This window comes from Lytechinus variegatus, chromosome 3 (genome assembly GCF_018143015.1).
Source record: "Lytechinus variegatus isolate NC3 chromosome 3, Lvar_3.0, whole genome shotgun sequence".
NCBI classification, from domain to species: Eukaryota; Metazoa; Echinodermata; class Echinoidea; order Temnopleuroida; family Toxopneustidae; genus Lytechinus; species Lytechinus variegatus.
The window spans coordinates 74908764-74926149 of record NC_054742.1 but is presented as its reverse complement, the minus strand read 5'-3'; the positions used below and the strand labels follow the sequence as shown (position 1 = coordinate 74926149).

Here is a 17386-nt window from a genome sequence, read left to right as displayed (position 1 = left end):
CAGTCAACGACTTTCGCCAATCCGCCATCTTGGATTTTAAGACCATGATATCATGCTGTTACATCTTAGACGTAGAGGGCAGCAACACACGACCGTGCAGTTGAGCGATATGAAGCGATGTGAAGCTCAACCTGGCCGTCCGGGTATGGGCGTGGCGCGGGGTACTATCGAGTGTGCTGATGTCGAGAGCAGTCACGATGTGTGATTGTAGCGAAGTGAGATCGTGCTTTCTGGGGTTTTGTGGCCATTTAATATTCTCATTTTGTTGTTATTTTGGAGTAATTTCTGTTGCTATTCTGTGTATTTTGAAGGAAAGTACGTTTTCCATGATTTTCCGTTTGAAATGCCACTTTCCGTTTCAAAAGGCCTTTTCCGTTAATTCCGTCCGTTTTCCGCGATCACGGAAAATCACTGTCCCTACATAGTCCTATACATTACCTTTCATGTGAGTGCAATGGATAACAATAATTCTCAGGGGACATGTACTCTGTATGTGACCAGCAAAACCCACAAAAAGTCACCAGGAATTAATTTTCAGTTAAAGGGCAAGTCCACCTAAACAAATTGATTTGAATAAAAATAGAAAAATCCACCAAGCATAACTTTAAAATTTCATCAAACTCGGATAAAAAATAAAACAGTTATGACATTTTGAAGTTTCGCTTAATTTCACAAAACAGCTATATGCACATCTGGTCCTCATGCAAATGAGGAGACTGATGACATCATCCACTCACAATTTCTTTTGTATTTCATTATATGAAATATTTTCTATTTTTCTCCTCATTGTCAAGTGAACCAAAATTAATTCCTTCCCGAACACGTGGAATTAGCATTTTATCAATACTACAGTGCATATCAAAAAAAAGTTTACACTTTGAAAAAGCCCTGGGAATTAAAAAATATACAACATGTGGGTAATTTTTCACATATAATCTTGGGTTTGGGTCTCATCTATCTAATGGAAGTAAAAGTTTCATCTTTAATTTAAGAAGTTATCTTTGGTGGGGTAAGAAAGCCCAAATGTTGAATTTTAAAATTTTCATAAAGAAAAATGTGATAATATGCATATTTATGCTAATTTGGGGCACCTAATTTGCATAATTGGTAAAATGGGCTTTACGTATGGGACAATTATAAAAACTCATAGAAAATAAAAACAAAACTTGAGATTTAGTCATAGGTGGGACATGGACCCCCTAACATCTTATTACTTTTGAGGGAAAAAATGTGGTGTCATCTAATTAATTATGAAAATTAGGTCTTGTCCAAGGATGGAATGTCCCATACGTAACATTTTGAGGATGTTTTTGTAAGTTATTTCTCATAATACAATACTTGTATTGTTGCATCTCTGGGAAGTTCTAATTTATAAAGTATGAAAATGTTATACCCCAAAAAGTTTCAAAAATAGAGTTTACTTTTTAATTTAAAGTTAATTAAGAAATTGTTACGTATGGGACAACATGTTACGTATGGGACATTTACACACAATGTCAACAGAGAGATTTGTGTACAAAGCGAATGGAGAAAACAAATTTCAAGAGTGCTCTAAAAAGTGATTATTTACCTTTTCTTTAGTTTTTAAAGACTGTTTTGTTATGAATACTGATTAATGAAAACAATTGAAGCGAAAAAATTGTGAAAATGGAAAAATGTGAAAGACATAAAAAACAATAGAAATACATAAGAAATTCATGAAACCATGAAAAACAAGAAAAAAAATGTTGAAATGGCTAATTTCCTTTTCAGTCATATCAAATATGTCTCAATAGAACATTTTAAAAGACAGAAACTCTTTTTGTTATTTCCATATTTTTAATTATTTCAATTTTTTTAATTATGGGGAAAATTGTGTACATTCCCTATGGGGACAAAATGTCCCATACGTAACATGTTATTAATTTGTTTAATTAGAGTCTGTAATTAGAGGGTTTTGACTTATGACATGAAACTTGCCTTAGATATATTATGACTTCTATCACACTAAGTTACAAGTTGTTAAATGAAATACTTTCAGAGAATTCTCAACTTGAAATAAATGTTTTAAAAATTGTCTCTTTCTGCGTCCTATACATACCGGCCCATCTTTTCTCTCTAAAAGGTCAAGGTCAAGGTCATATGTCACCATTTTTTTCATGATTATTCTTCTCCTAGATGTCTACCATCATGAGGGTATTCAATCTAATCAAAGTCAATTAACACTATGTTTCAGGTCATTACAGCCTCTGAAATGTCCCATACGTAACACGTGCGAATTCTTGGACTTGCCCTTGACAGAATGTTACACTCGAGTGAGCACTGTCCATTTTTGTAAAGCTCACAGAAATCTGTTTGCCCAGAAATGCTTGTTTTCATGCTGTGTCAAGGAGAAAGGGCGAAATCAAACTTACCCTGCGAAACATTTCTCATACATTTCCCTTGCACTTTTAGTCGATTGAAATAAAACGGATACATTCCAGCATTTTGTAACAATTTTGCTACCCAAATTGAAATTTCAACACTTAGTAAGCACAACCTTTACCATTTTGTGTGCCAGCTGGATCTGAGGACATAACTGAATCTAATGTTGTAAGTTAGAGCAATTACGGGATCGGAGTTCGGTTCGGAAGTTTTGCTCCTAAAATCGAAATCGGTTCGGATAGGAAGATATATTTAAAAACAAAAGAATACATTAAAATTTGTATGTGGCCGGCACGTGGACAAATGCTGCAAGCTACACTGATGGCAGAATTTGTTTTGATCTCCGACAAAAGCGGAGGAAGTAGATGATGATTTGTTTTGATCTCCGACATAATCAGAGGAAGGAAAAGATAATGACGTTCCAGCGCGCGACACTACCGCCGATCAACGGTAGGCCTCTTCTCTACAACATCATAGTGATGGCGGAGGTAATCGTAAACTCTTAAAGGTCGCATGACCTCCCGAAAAAGACGCATTATTATCTAGAGTTGTTTACAATGGTATTCACCTTCTCTACAACATCGTAGTGATGGCGGAAAAAATCGTAAACTCTTAAAGGTCGCATGACCTCCCCCAAAAAAGACCCATTATCATCCAGAGTTGTTTACCATGATATTCACCTTCTCTACAACATCGTAGTGATTGCGTAGGTAATCGTAAACTCTTAAAGGTCGCTTGACCTCCCGAAAAAGACGCATCCAGAGTTGTTTACCATGATATTCACCTTCTCTACATCGTAGTGATGGCGGAGGTAATCGCAAACTGATAAAAGTCGCATGACCTCCCGAAAAAGACGCATTATTATCCAGAGTTGTTTACCATGGTATTCACCTTCTCTACAACATCGTAGTGATGGCGGAGGTAATCGTAAACTCTTAAAGGTCGCATGACCTCCCAAAAAAGACGCATTATTATCCAGAGTTGTTTACGATGATATTCACCTTCTCTACAATACCGTAATGATGGCGGAGGTAATCGTAAACTCTTAGAGGACGCAAAGTCAGATAGTCGTAAATATTACCGCGCATGTCAGCGTATTCAACTAAATCTTATTTGCCTCCGCTTAAGATCAAAACATATCGTCTTCTCGTTGTTTTTCTTCTTCCTCCATTTTTGTCGGAGATCAAAACAAATTATCACCAATTATCATCATCATCTTTTTGTTCTTCCCCGATTATGTCAGAGATCAAAACAAATCATCATCTTCTCCTCCACCTCCCTTGCCGCTAATATCGAAGATAAAAACAAATCATAATTTTCTTCTCCTTTATCTTCTTTTCCTTCCACCGCTTTTGTCCGAGATCAAAACAAATCACCAGCGCATTTTGATGGCAAACATGTCGCCACATGTTTTTTTTTGTAATGTTTTGGTATTTCTGATCCAATTTTTTCCCCACTGGTCAAAAATCGGAGTTCGGAAAAAATGAAGAAAAAAGGAGAAAATCGGATCGGGAATTGGAATAAAAATTGGTTCCAACATTAACTGAATCTGAACAAAAGTTATATCAGACATCTCTAGCATTTTTCACTAAGTTTGTGCCATTAAAGTGGGTTTATATTTCAATTTTAATTTGATACTTGTTTCCTCCACACTTTTACCTAGCTTGACAATGATAAATAAAATGAAAATGTAGCCTAAGCCATTTCATGTAAATCACAGCTCAGTGTAAAGCAAATATTGTCAAGATGGCCTCGGTGTTTGAGGGAGTGGAGTGGGGCGCAATGCACTCCTCGAAGTGTTTTGAGCAAGGAAACGAGTTTAAAATGGTAAAAGATATCATCAAACCAATTCCACGTGTTCTTCATGATTAAGGTCTCCTTTTATTCGCATAACTATTTCCAAGTTCTGCGCAAATCATTTTTCACTAACTTTTTAAAAGTGATGCTCACTCAAGCGGAAATATTTCTCGACAGTTATATCGTCATTTGCTTGAATGGATCTGTAACCAATGTTAAAATGTGGAAAAATCTTCAGGATATAATTTTACAGGATTTTTTCTAAGTGTAAAAAAACTCTTTTTTGATACGCACTGTATATGGTTCAGTCAAGTTGGTTCTTATTGTCAAATCTGTAAACAAGTGGAATGCCTCTGGCCGTCTCACCTGCATCACGCGATTCAGCATAACAGCAGTGCTGACTTGGAATACTACTATAACTCACACAAGATGTTCAGTGATACTCGGTTACTCTTATTTACACGTTTTATGAACTAGACCAATACACTTACAGAGATAGGATGGTAATTCAACAAATACCCCCAATGTGGCCAAAATTCATTGACCTCACATGACCTTTGACCTTGATCAAGTGACCTGAAACTTGCACAGGATATTCAGTGATACTTGATTACTCTTATGTCCAAGTTTCAAAAGTTATATCAATAAACTTGCAAAGTTATGATGGTAATTCAACAGATACCCCCATTATAGCCAAAGTTCATTGACCTATGACCTTGGTCATGTGACCTAAAATGTGCACAAGATGTTCAGTGATACTTGATTACTCTTATGTCCAAGTTTTATGAACTAGAACAACATACTTTCAAAGTTTTGATTGTAATTCAACAGATACCCCCAAATAGGCCAAAGTTCATTGACCCTAAATGACCTTTGACCTTGGTCATGTGACATGACACTCATGCAGGATGTTTGGTGATACTTGATTAACCTTATGTCCAAGTTTGATTAACTAGGTCCATATATTTTCTAAGTTATGATGACATTTCAAAAACTTTGTTCAAATTTTCAGCATAATGCTTATTTTATTTTTTCTCTATTCGATCAAATCAACATTTTTCTGGGGTGGACTTAACCTTTAAATAGCCCTACTGAAATAGCTTTCAGTTTTAATATTGTCATTGTCAAATTTTTCGAAATTTAATTTTTTGCATATTCCGAAAGTCTGTGACTTACTCTACTGATTTGCCAAATATCAAATTACAATTTGTTTTATGTCAAGAATAAGAGCATATTTAATTCTTTTACGAATATGTAAAACAAGTTGAACGCCACTGGCAGTCTCGTCTGCATTATGTGTTTGATAGAGCAGCAGTGCTGACTTTGAAAACAGCTTTTAAATAATCATTCACAAAAGAAAACATTGATATGATAGTAAAATACTATGTCCAGTGACCCAAAATGGCCTTTGACACGATCATGTGATCTAAGACTTGTGCAAGATGATCAGCGATACTTGATTACCCCTATGTCCACATTTCATGTACTATATATCCATAAACTTTCAGTTATGATGACCATTCAACAATTACCCCCAACATGACCAAAGTTCATTGACCCTAAATGACCTTTGACCTTGGTTATGTAATTCAAATGAATTCAATATAAAAAAAAGGAACTTGGGAATTTGAAACTGTGTGCTAGCTATTTTCAAGGCTTGTTCAAGATTTTTAGTGCAGAGTTTGGATGATTTTTAAATGGCAAGCGGAGCTCGAGCATATGGCACTATGTGGCCACTGAGATGTTATCGCTAGGCAATAATTTTGGGGGCGACTTCCATACTTATGTTGCCCCCGAAAGCATGACTTTGAAATTAAACAGGATTGAATTACACAGTACTCTCACTTGTAGATTTAAGATAATTTACCTGGAGTCTCGACTCGTGCATAGTGGTAAGGGTTGACACAGACTTCATCTTTTTTAAGATGAAAGGCATATTCACAACGTTCAACAGCTTTGAGTTCATGGTGGCTTTGAAGATCAGGCCAACGCCATAGTCTACAGTATATCACATGGGGAAGTCCCTTCCTATGAGACACTTGCAAACGTCCATCAAGAGATCTATACAGAAAATCAACAATCAGAAAAAGTTGAAATTAAAACATATCAACGTGAAAACTTATCTATTCATAGTATTTCACAGAGGTTAATGTTTTATTTACACTTATTATCCATATGTAACAAATAAATGAAATATGAAGTTCAATCCTCTATTAAAAAATCAATTAACCATCAATTTTAAGTTTACCATCCTTGTAACTACCATGGCAATACAGTTGAAAAGTTACAATCAAGGGGGAACTTTTACATCAGGGTCTAGTTTCAAAAAGAATTATTATCTGGACCTTACATTTATTAAACAAAGAATCAAGTTCAACTGATAAGTTAAAGTCACTGGGTTCTTTATTCCTATTTATTCTTATTTTAACTTTATTCTTAATTCTCACTGAGGAGGGCCGGGCCACAAAAGTTTGGAAACAAAGTACACAGGCTAGTAGATGCGAAACAGTATGAGTTCACAGTCCCAGAATTTAATTTCAAAAGTGATCATTGGTGTAAAGCCAAAAACATTTAGGGCAAAACATGGCATATGTATTACAAAGCAAACTTTAAAAAAAAAGTGATATTGAGTGAGGAAATCGAGTGAATTATGTGGAGCGTTGTGGCCCAGTGGATTAGTCTTCGGACTTTGAAACAGAGGATCGTGGGTTTGAATCCCAGCCATGGCGTAATTTCCTTCAGCAAGAAACTGATCCATGGAGTGCTGCACTCAACCCAGGTGAGGTAAATGGGTACTGGTAGGAAGTAATTCCTTAAAGGACAAGTCCACCCCAACAAAAACTTGATTTGAATAAAAAGAGAAAAATTCAACAAGCATAACACTAAAAATTTCATCAAAATCGGATGTAAAATAAGAAAGTTATGACATTTCAAAGTTTCGTTTATTTTCAACAAAATAGTTATATGAACGAGCCAGTTACATCCAAAAGAGAGAGTCGATGACGTAACTCACTCACTATTTCTTTTGTTTTTTATTGTTTGAATTATACAATATTTCAATTTTTACGAATTTGATGATTAGGACCTCATTGCCTTTAAGCACAAAATGTTATAATAATGGAATTCCACGTGGTCAGGGAGAAATGAAACTCATTTTAAACTTCATTTCACATGACAATGACAAGAAAATAAAAATATTTCATATTCTATATAATAAAATACAAAAGAAATAGTGAGTGAGTGATGTCATCAACTCTCTCATTTGGATGTAACTGGTTCGTTCATATAACTATTTTGTTGAAAATAGGCGAAACTTTAAAATGCCATAACTTTATTTTACATCCAATTTTGATGAAATTTTCAGTGTTATGCTTTTTGAATTTTTCCCTTTTTATTTAAATCAACTTTTTGTTGGGGTGGACTTGTCCTTTAAAAAGGTGGGTGCGCTACGAACGCCTAGCTTAGCCGGGTAATATAAGAGCGCTTTGAGCACCTAACAAGATGAATATGTGCACAATATAAATACCTATATCATCATTATTACTTTTTCTATAAAATGGAAATATACATATAATTCTGTGAAAGAATTTGACATAATATTTAAGAATAATTTCCTCTCCTTCATTTTCCCTGTTTCCCTTTGTAGTGGAACTCTGGGGGTCCCCAAGCCTCCTCCATTTATTCCTTTACAAGTGATAAGATAGTTCAAATTTTCAGAAAAATACCTATTTATCATGGGTTTAAAGATTCAAAATAAATTTTATGTCTATGACTCAGGCCTAACGTTACTTTGCTGAAAATAAACTTTTAAATGTGTGTTTTTTACTGTACACGATTCTCAGTTATTGTTATTTTGTTGACTTTTAAAAATAAGAGTAGTACCATCATAAAAAAATAATGAAAAACAAAGACAAGTGGAATGCCTCGATCTGGCCGTCTCACTTGCATCACGCGGTTCAATATAGCAGCAGTGCTGACTTTGAAAACTACTCTAACTCGCACAAGATGTTCAGTGATACATGGTTACTCTTATGTCCACTTTTTATGAACTAGACCAATAAACTTTACAGAGATATGATGGTTATTCAACAAAAAACCCCAACATGGCCAAAGTTCATTGACCTTACATGATCTTTGACCTTGATCATGTGACCTGAAACACGCACGGGATGTTCAGTGATACTTGATTACTCTTATGTACAAGTTTCATGAATCAGATCCATAAAATTTTAAAGTTATGATGGTAATTCAACAGATACACCCAATTCGGCCAAAGTTCATTGACCTTTGACCTTGGTCATGTGACCTGAAATGCGCACAGGATGTTCAGTGATACTTGATTACTCTAATGTCCAAGTTTAACGAACTAGACCAATAAACATTCAAAGTTATGATGGTAATTCAACAGATACCCCCGATTCGGCCAAAGTTCATTGACCCTAAATGACCTTTGACCTTGGTCATGTGACATAAAACTCATGCAGGATGTTCAGTGATACTTGATTAACCTAATGTCCAAGTTTCATCTTTTAGGCCCATATATTTTCTAAGTTATGATGACATTTCAAAAACTTAACCTCAGGTTAAGATTTTGATGTTGATTCCTCCAACATGGTCTAAGTTCATTGACCCTAAATGACCTTTGACCTTGGTCATGTGACATGAAACTCTAATAGGATGTTCAGTAATACTTGATTAACCTTATGGCCAAGTTTCATGAACTAGGTCCATATACTTTCTAAGTTATGATGTCATTTCAAAAACTTAACCTCAGGTTAAGATTTGATGTTGATGCCGCCGCCACCGTCGGAAAAGCGGCGCCTATAGTCTCACTCTGCTATGAAGGTGAGACAAAAAATGATTTTAAAAAATTTGTAGAGGCTTGCTTACAGTCAAATAATTTTAGTTTTATTCCGATTTTACTCCAGAATTCCAACGTCTAGATCTCTACACCTTCTGAAATTGTTGATTGATTTTGCGAGTGCGTGTGTAGTTTACCATTGTTTCTTATGTCTCGCCACAAAAGCACATGGCACCATCAAATATCCCAAAGATTGTTTGATCAGAGTCTTCCAAAATTGGATGTGGTCCAAAACAGATTAAACTATGTTTCTTTTATCATTTTCAGGTGTTCATTGAAAATGTGATTATCATAAATAATAATTTTCGGTTGAATTTTTTCATATCGTTATCGCATTCAGATCCATTTTTTAATATGAAATTTTTATTGTTCTTTGCCTACCCATTGAATAATGAATGCACCCATCCTGGTCGTGCACAAGAAATGTTTGTTTTTTAGTCATTCGCAGTGAATAATTTACGATTTTGTTGTACATGTGCTTATTTACGATTTTAAAGTAAAATATGATTTGATATAAGCTTGGAATCAGGGGAATTTTTTTTTGGGGGGGCTCCATTTGCAATTTTTTTGTGAAATTTACAGGGCTCCATTTCTACCTAGCGGGGGCTACTTTTTGCATTTCAGGGGCTCTTTTCAAATGCTACTTTTTTGTATTTTGAGGAATACCTGTTCACTTATTAATGAATTATTACTTTTTTTAATATTGTATGATTTTTGAAGTTATTTTTTTCATGCTTAAAATCTTGGAGGTGGGTGTGTGTGACTGTGAGTTGAACAAGGATATAAATGAATTCAATATCTAATTTCTATCCTAACTTTTCCTGAAGTTCCGTGAAAACGCAGATCTCCACGAAAATTGCATTTCTTTATGGGTAGTCTAAATTCAGTGAGAATGTATTCATTAATAAATTATATATACATGACAAAGAAGAAATCATCAAAGTTTATTGGCAGTTTTGAGTAATATACCCGAAATGTAAACTCTGTCTGAAACAGAAAATCACTATCATTGAGGCCTTTACTGAGTGAATTGTCCCCCAGAGCTCTGGCACAGAGACAGAGCTCAGACTGGCTAGCTAGTACAAGCGCCAATGCATGCGTGCGTGAGCCTCCCGCCGGCCTTGTAAAATAGATGGAGCTATGTTTGATGATTTATTGTCTGATATTTACCTCATCCCCTAGAAAAATAAAACAAATGATTTTTAAGTGATAATTAAAAAATGAGGTAAGTTATTTTGTATGTTAAAAGGCCGTTTTGAAAAGCAAAGCCGAATGACAACTCACCCAAGCAAGGTTACTAGACTCTGGGATTTATTTCCTGTGTAATTCAAATTATTTTATCACAAAATTGAGATATCTGTATGGGAAATATGTGCATTAGACATTGCACATAGTGGTAGTCATAATGGACCACTTTACATGCAACTGTTTCGCGACAGGTGCATTGATTTTTTTTCATACCATGTGTATGGAAAAATGTGGTACAGAAAAAAAGACGCAACTTCAGAATTTGAAACTGTGCTCCTCGCTATTTTCAAGGCTTGTTCATGATTTTGAGAGTGGATTTTGGATGATTTTTTAAATGGTAAGCGGAGCACGAGCATATGGCGCTCATGGGCCGCTGAGTTGTTATCGCTCGGCGATTATTTCGGGGGCGACATTATGATTTTATGTTGCCACCGAAAGCATGATATTGGGTGATTTCAATGGCGACTGAAATTTCCAGAGAGAATTGAATTCGCCCACCGCCCGTGTATTTTTTTCGCTGCTTGGAATGAAAGCAGAAATCTTTTTGTGGAAAGGAGAGTGAAGGGCAATGAAAGGAAAATGATGGGATGTGTGGGGGGAATTGGCAAAAAGAAGTCGCATGTTCAGAGCGAATGAAACAAATTGATGGGTGGATGGGTCTACCACTGATGTAAAGGTGGCTAAATAATCTTTCTTTATGGCGATCGGGAAATCAACCTTAGGTCGGGAAGGGTACATGATTCAATAGAAGTACACATTCAACATAATGACAATACTTTATGAAACATATTTCTGATCATTATATGAATACATAAGAGGAATTGAACATTTCATCCAAAGATATTCCTTTACAGTAGGAATCATATATGGCAGTTAAAGTTGATTTGTTTGAATGTTTTGGAGGATGTATTTTGTTTATTCATGCCTACATAAGTTGACATTGAATATTATTTGAATATCGCTGGATAAATAAGATATTGTTCAATTTTACTTTATATATTTTATTTTGGAATTATGCTTCATAAAGTGTAAGCTTTTACAGCAATGCCAGCCTAATTACTCTTAATTCTTAATACATAGGAGTAATGCCGAAAATTTGTTTACAAATTATGATTTCCTCATATTAAAGCCTCTTTATTTATTATCTATTGTCCACGGCGGACTGCATTTGCATATTGTGCATATCAATGAGTCAGAAAGAAAAGGAATGAGGGTATTTGAATTCCAGTTCATCATGATTTAGCCGTGAACAAGCATATAGCCTGGTGGTTAAGTCGCTGCCCGGAAAGCAGTAGATGGCAGGTTCGAATCCCACTGGTTCCAATTTTTTCTGACTTATGATTTTCATTAAATATCGAGCATGCGATCTTAATATATAGGAGTAATGCCGAAAATTTGTTTACAAATCATGATTACCTCCTATTACAGCCTTTTTATTTACAATCGACTTTAGCTTTATGCATGTTAATATTAGAAGCTTGCAAAAAAAAAATTGATACTTTCAGTGAGTTTTTATCCATATTAAATTTCCCTTTTCTTTGCCATGTCAGAAACCTGGGTCCCGTAACACAAAGATTAGCAACTGATCGTACGCTGGATATTCACGATTGATTGCACATTGCAGTCAATGCAATCAATTGTAGAAAAATGTTCTACGATCATTGCTAAACTTTGTGTTATGGGCCCCAGGTTACATTCAACATTGTTTGGAGTTGTTGAACTCCAAACATTTCCAATATTTACAATTATCCGGGGGGGCCACTTCCATTCACGAGTGGATACCATGCGCGACCATGGGGTCTCGAAAAGCACCCTAAACACGTAATTTCCATATTCTGAAAATGCACCCCTTAACAAGTACTGGCGTGTGAAACCCTACCCTTAACAAGTATTGGAAACAAAACGATACTCTTGGCAAATATTACCTGAAATGAACCCCTAAACATGTACAGAAATGTTTTGTTACGGGTCCTTCGGTCGTCGGCTTTACCTTATTTGGTTTAGTACTACGACCCCACGTCCTTCTACACCTCGCGCAATTCGGACTCTAAACACGAAGTGTTGGGGAAAAAAGGACATACTTTATAAAACATTTTAATTTTGTTTTATCATCCCCACAAATTCGACCCTAAACACGTAATCTTCCTAGCGAAATAGAAATTTTTTCATTATTTTTGTGTTTTGACACCCTTATCACGTTACGTACGTAACATGCCCTATCGTGAAAAAGACATCCTTTTTACATGTTTTTTTGGTCGCGCATGGTATCCACTCGTCAATGTAAGTGGCCCCCCGGGACAATTATACATTAAAATAGAACAATCGTAAACATGCAAGGGTGCCGGAAGCGGGGGGGGGGGGGGGCACTTGCCCCCCCCCCAATAAAATTTTTTGGGGCAAAACAAGATTTTGCACCCCTGTAAGTAGAAAAATGATAAATTATTTAAGGACAAAAGTAAATGAAGGCACTTTTTTGCCTGAAATTTTCATTTCAATTGTCAAAAATGAAAAAATTTTGCTCGATGGGGCAAATACCTTAGATATGCTTGAAAAAATTAGATAAATTGTCTATGTGGTTTAGAACAAACTCTCCTCATACATTAACAAGACAAGTTTTATATACTTTAAACACTTTAATTCTAAACATACATTTTGTGGTTCCATTCAAATTGATAACATCCGTCTTGTTGAAAAACAAAAAACAAAATTTTTAAGGGGTATTAATCAATTCTAATATTACTTAGCACAGTCACATCCACAGTGTTAGCACACTGGTTGCCAGAGGTATTGGTAAATTATACAAACTGAAATATTTTCTTTCCCAAAGATCACTATTTATGTAGATTATGTATAGTCTTGCTATGCTATGCAGGCGAGACAAAAATCATTCAGCGATGCCTAAATTCCAGTGACGCCCAGGCAGCTACAAATTGGCCGATAGCCGCTCTGAGTTGTGACTTTCACCTTCCATAAACTGAAGTGTACATGTGAGACTCGCGGTTTGGTTGGTACCCTAATAGGTGTGATCATATTCTGGACAGTTTATTCCTTGATTTGGGCTTGCGAGGAACATTCTCAATCACAAGAATCCCCATTAAATTACAAGAACTTTTTTTAGGCTGAAAAATACCATTAATTATTCCTGTATTCACACTGCCCTGAAACATACCCTTCGGGATAAGTTCTTGAAGTTACGAGCATGCGCAGTATGGTCTGATAAGCAGGCAAGGCGCAAGGCGCGAGATTCAAAATCACTAGCCGAGCAGCCACCCACGGCGTTGCACCCAACGACATGCTGGGCTAGAAGTTCCCGTAATTTGCTTTCACATTGCCAAAATACCTGCGACCTTGGAAAATCCCCGCCAAAGTTCTTGTAATTTCGCCAAGTACCTACTATTTAGTGGGTATTTTCTTTCGGGGAAATTACGCATAGTTTGCTTTCACGTTACCAAAATACCTGGTATTTTCTGATCGGGGTAAATTTCCCGATCAGAGAATATCTGAAACTGACGAACTTCGAGGCAGTCTGAAACCACCTAAAGACCACATGGCAGCGCCCTATTGATTTCATCATGGACCTTCTACAACTGGAATTCAAAGAGAGCATTTCATGACCACTACCTGTTTCAAGCTGTCAAAATTGCTCTCATGCATACACTTAACTTTCTCTTTAAGCTGTTTTCACAACGGCTGCCTGGGGCGACTGTATACACAAGCTCCTTCCGGCCCATGATAGTCACCGATCAATCACTGGCCCTCTTTCAACCAAAGACGCTCATGTTCTCGCCCTTATTGCTAAAAGGGAAAGTCCCCACATTACAATGGGCAATCCATTTCCAGTTTTCAATAAATTATTTCACGATGTAAATATTGTGCGATTGTCGTCTGATCATTCGAAAAAATCCTATAAAATTTTGCCAATTCTCTGGAATTTTACGCCCGAATGAAAATCAACTTTTGAAGGTAAATGCGATTTATTGTCCTAAAAAGGTGCATTTCTAACAAAAAACGTCTTCTCGCTCATTTCTCAGTCAAATTATTACTGATTTTTTGCTGTAGATATTCTGATCTACATGGTGATGTCAATGCAATTTGTGATCGGTTGTTAGCAATGTACATAAAACATATGTTCATTTTCTTGTTTCTGCGATAGTTTTAATAACATTAATGTTCACTGCTGTGTGACTGCTTTGAAAGTGAACAAACGACATCGCAGTGGGTAGGAGCACTGCACAATTTCCGGCTGTCCATCAGTGACAGTTTGTTTTACAATCGGCTTGATGGGTGTCAGCTGCCAACGCTCTGTTTATAAAAGGATTAGCGGTGATGGTCTTAGGCCCAAAGGAGGGGATTTTTTGAATGTCTAGTTGTAGTAGGTCCATGGTTTCACTTGGGTAGGGAGAAGTTTTCTGTTTACCCATGGAGCTAACAGAGAAGGAGAACCATCTTCCAATTCCTCTGTTAATCCTTTGTTATTGCTTCCTTTGGGCGAAGGAACGATATCTAACATCAATCGGCGAGCCGCCAGGCGAAAGTTAGAGCACGCTTACATAACGCATAAGCCCCCTCGTAAAATCTGAGGTCAGAGATTTTTTGAAGGACCCTGCGAGGCACCGCCGTAAACAACGTTCCCCCACATAACTTCCCCAGAGCTCAGTTTTTTTTCAAAATTGAAACACGACTTGCTGTTCTTCTAACATCCATATCTCTTCATACGGATTCCTGATGTACGTCTTTTATGTATGGTTGAACTTCTGAGATGATCCCCTTTGCATACATACCAAATACGTTGCAATCTGAATTGACTCAACAAAATTACAAACGGAGGAAGTTGGAGATAGGGTTAGGGTTAGTATGTCTGTCTTTCTTCCGTAGTTAAATCTTTCCGTTCACGTACATGTTTTAGAAATTATAATACGGAGAAAAGCATACTTTGAGCTTAATTTTGATGCAAAGATCATTAGTGAGGTTACAATGGAATTGATAATATAACGACGAATCTGCGGGGCATTTCTCTGGCGATTCTCTGGATGTGAAATGCATTATGGGTGAAAACACTACTGCGCAAGCGCAAACCCGAGCTGTTGATCGCGTCAATCAACTTTCCTTATCTGATTTACGAGCAGCCTCTGTAATGCGCCATGAGGGACCCTGCTGAGAGGGGATTAGCGGTGCCGCGCATGGGGCAAAGCGTTTGAGAGAGTCAAATCTCCTTCTGTTAATAGCTTTATGGTTTACCCAACCGTGGTATGTTCGCACTTGGGCTATATTAAAGGTCAAGTCCACCCCAGAAAATAGTTGATTTGAATTGATAGAGAAAAATCAAACAAAAATAATGCTGCAAATTTCATCGAAATCGGATGTAAATTATGACATTTTTAAGTTTCACTTGATTTTCATAAAACAGTTTAATGCAGAACTCGACGATATGCAAATGAGAGAGTCGATGTCCATCACTAAATACTTCTTTTGTTTTTCATTGTTTGAATAATATATTTGAATTCTTACAGATTTGACAATAAGGATCAACTTAATTTAACCATAAAATATTAAAATAATGCTAATTCCACATGTTCTGAGTGAAATAAAACTTTGTTTCACTTGACGAGGAGAAATTTAGAATATTTCATATTTCATATAATAAAATACAAAAGAAATAGTGAATGGGTGACGTCATCAGTCTGCCAATTTGCATACCGACCAGGATGTGCATATCACTGTTTTGTGAAATTTTAAAATGTGAAACTTTAAAATGTTTTAACTTTCTTATTCTACATCCGATTTTGATGAAATTTTCATTATTATGCTTGATGGATTTTCCTCCTTTTTTTCAAATCAACTATTTGTTAGGGTGGACTTGTCCTTTAAGATCATCAAGTCTGTTCAAAGGACTGTCCTAATAGTCCACTTAATAGAAAATAACTCCTTCTTTGTGTAGCACCATGTTATATGACCCATTTTCATAGCTTTGGAACTTGGTATAAGACCCATTATCATAGTGCTGGACCATGTTATAAGACCCATTGTTGTAGCATTGGACCATGCTATAAGACCCATTATGATACTACTGGACCATTTTACAAGACCCATTGTCAATGAGAATTAAGGTTGATCCACAAAACAGAGCAAGGACAATGGAAGCCCAACTTAAGCCACCCTTAACAAGCATGAGTGAACATAGCTGAAAATTGTCCCATGATGAATGTGTTTAAAATTGTGAAATACAGGACAAACCGGCATCCTGAACAGTGACGTACTGGATGCGGGACAAATTAGTGAAATACTGCCATGTCCCTTGAAATCCAGGACATCTGGTCAAAATGGGTGGGGTGTATATTTATTATATCCTTTGATTTTTATCAAATTAATTGTTGTCAGCAGCAACTTTTTTTTTAATTAAACAAAGTAAAAAGGTATCTAAATAAAATAATAATAAATGACAAAAAAACGATAAGTATAAGAAGAGTGCAGTGATTTATAAACATTCAGGACAACTGTCACATTTCAAAAAAAAGTAAATTTCTTCATCACCGCTTTCAAAATATCAGAAAAAAAATCAACATATCATACCAATGAAAATATCCTCCCTTTGTAATACTTTCTTAAAAGTGGATGAACTAAAGATTTATTATCAATAAATTATAAAGCAAGAAATTATCAATATCGCTTTGGCTCAAAGATATACAGTGCGTATCAAAAAAAAGTTTACACTTAGAAAAAATCCTGTAAAATTATATATTTGTAATATCCTGAAGATTTTTCTTCATTTTAACATTGGTACAGATCCATTTAAGCAAATGAGGAAATAACAGTCGAAAAATATTTCTGCTTGAGTGAGCACCACTTACTTTTGAAAAGTTAGTGAAAAATCACTTGCGCAGAACCCGAATAAAAGAAGACCTTAATCATGAATAACATGTGGAATTCAGCTAGTAAACTTGATTTTAAGATATCTTTTACCATTTTTAACTTGTTTCCTTGCCCAAAACACTTCGTACAGTGCAGTGTGTCCCACCACACTCCCCAACACACTGAGGCCATCGTGACAATATTTCCTTTACACTTAGCTGTGATTTA

The 17386-nt window shown here is 36.0% G+C and overlaps 1 protein-coding gene across 1 annotated transcript in view; it reads right to left on the bottom strand.

Moving 5' to 3' along the window:
• LOC121411930 (mothers against decapentaplegic homolog 3-like) overlaps window positions 1-17386 on the bottom strand; it is an 80828-nt gene that overhangs the window by 36440 nt on the left and 27002 nt on the right. The window contains exon 3 of the mRNA XM_041604839.1: window positions 6068-6261. Within this exon, the coding sequence (XP_041460773.1) occupies window positions 6068-6261 (194 nt within the window). The remainder of the gene's footprint in view (window positions 1-6067; window positions 6262-17386) is intronic.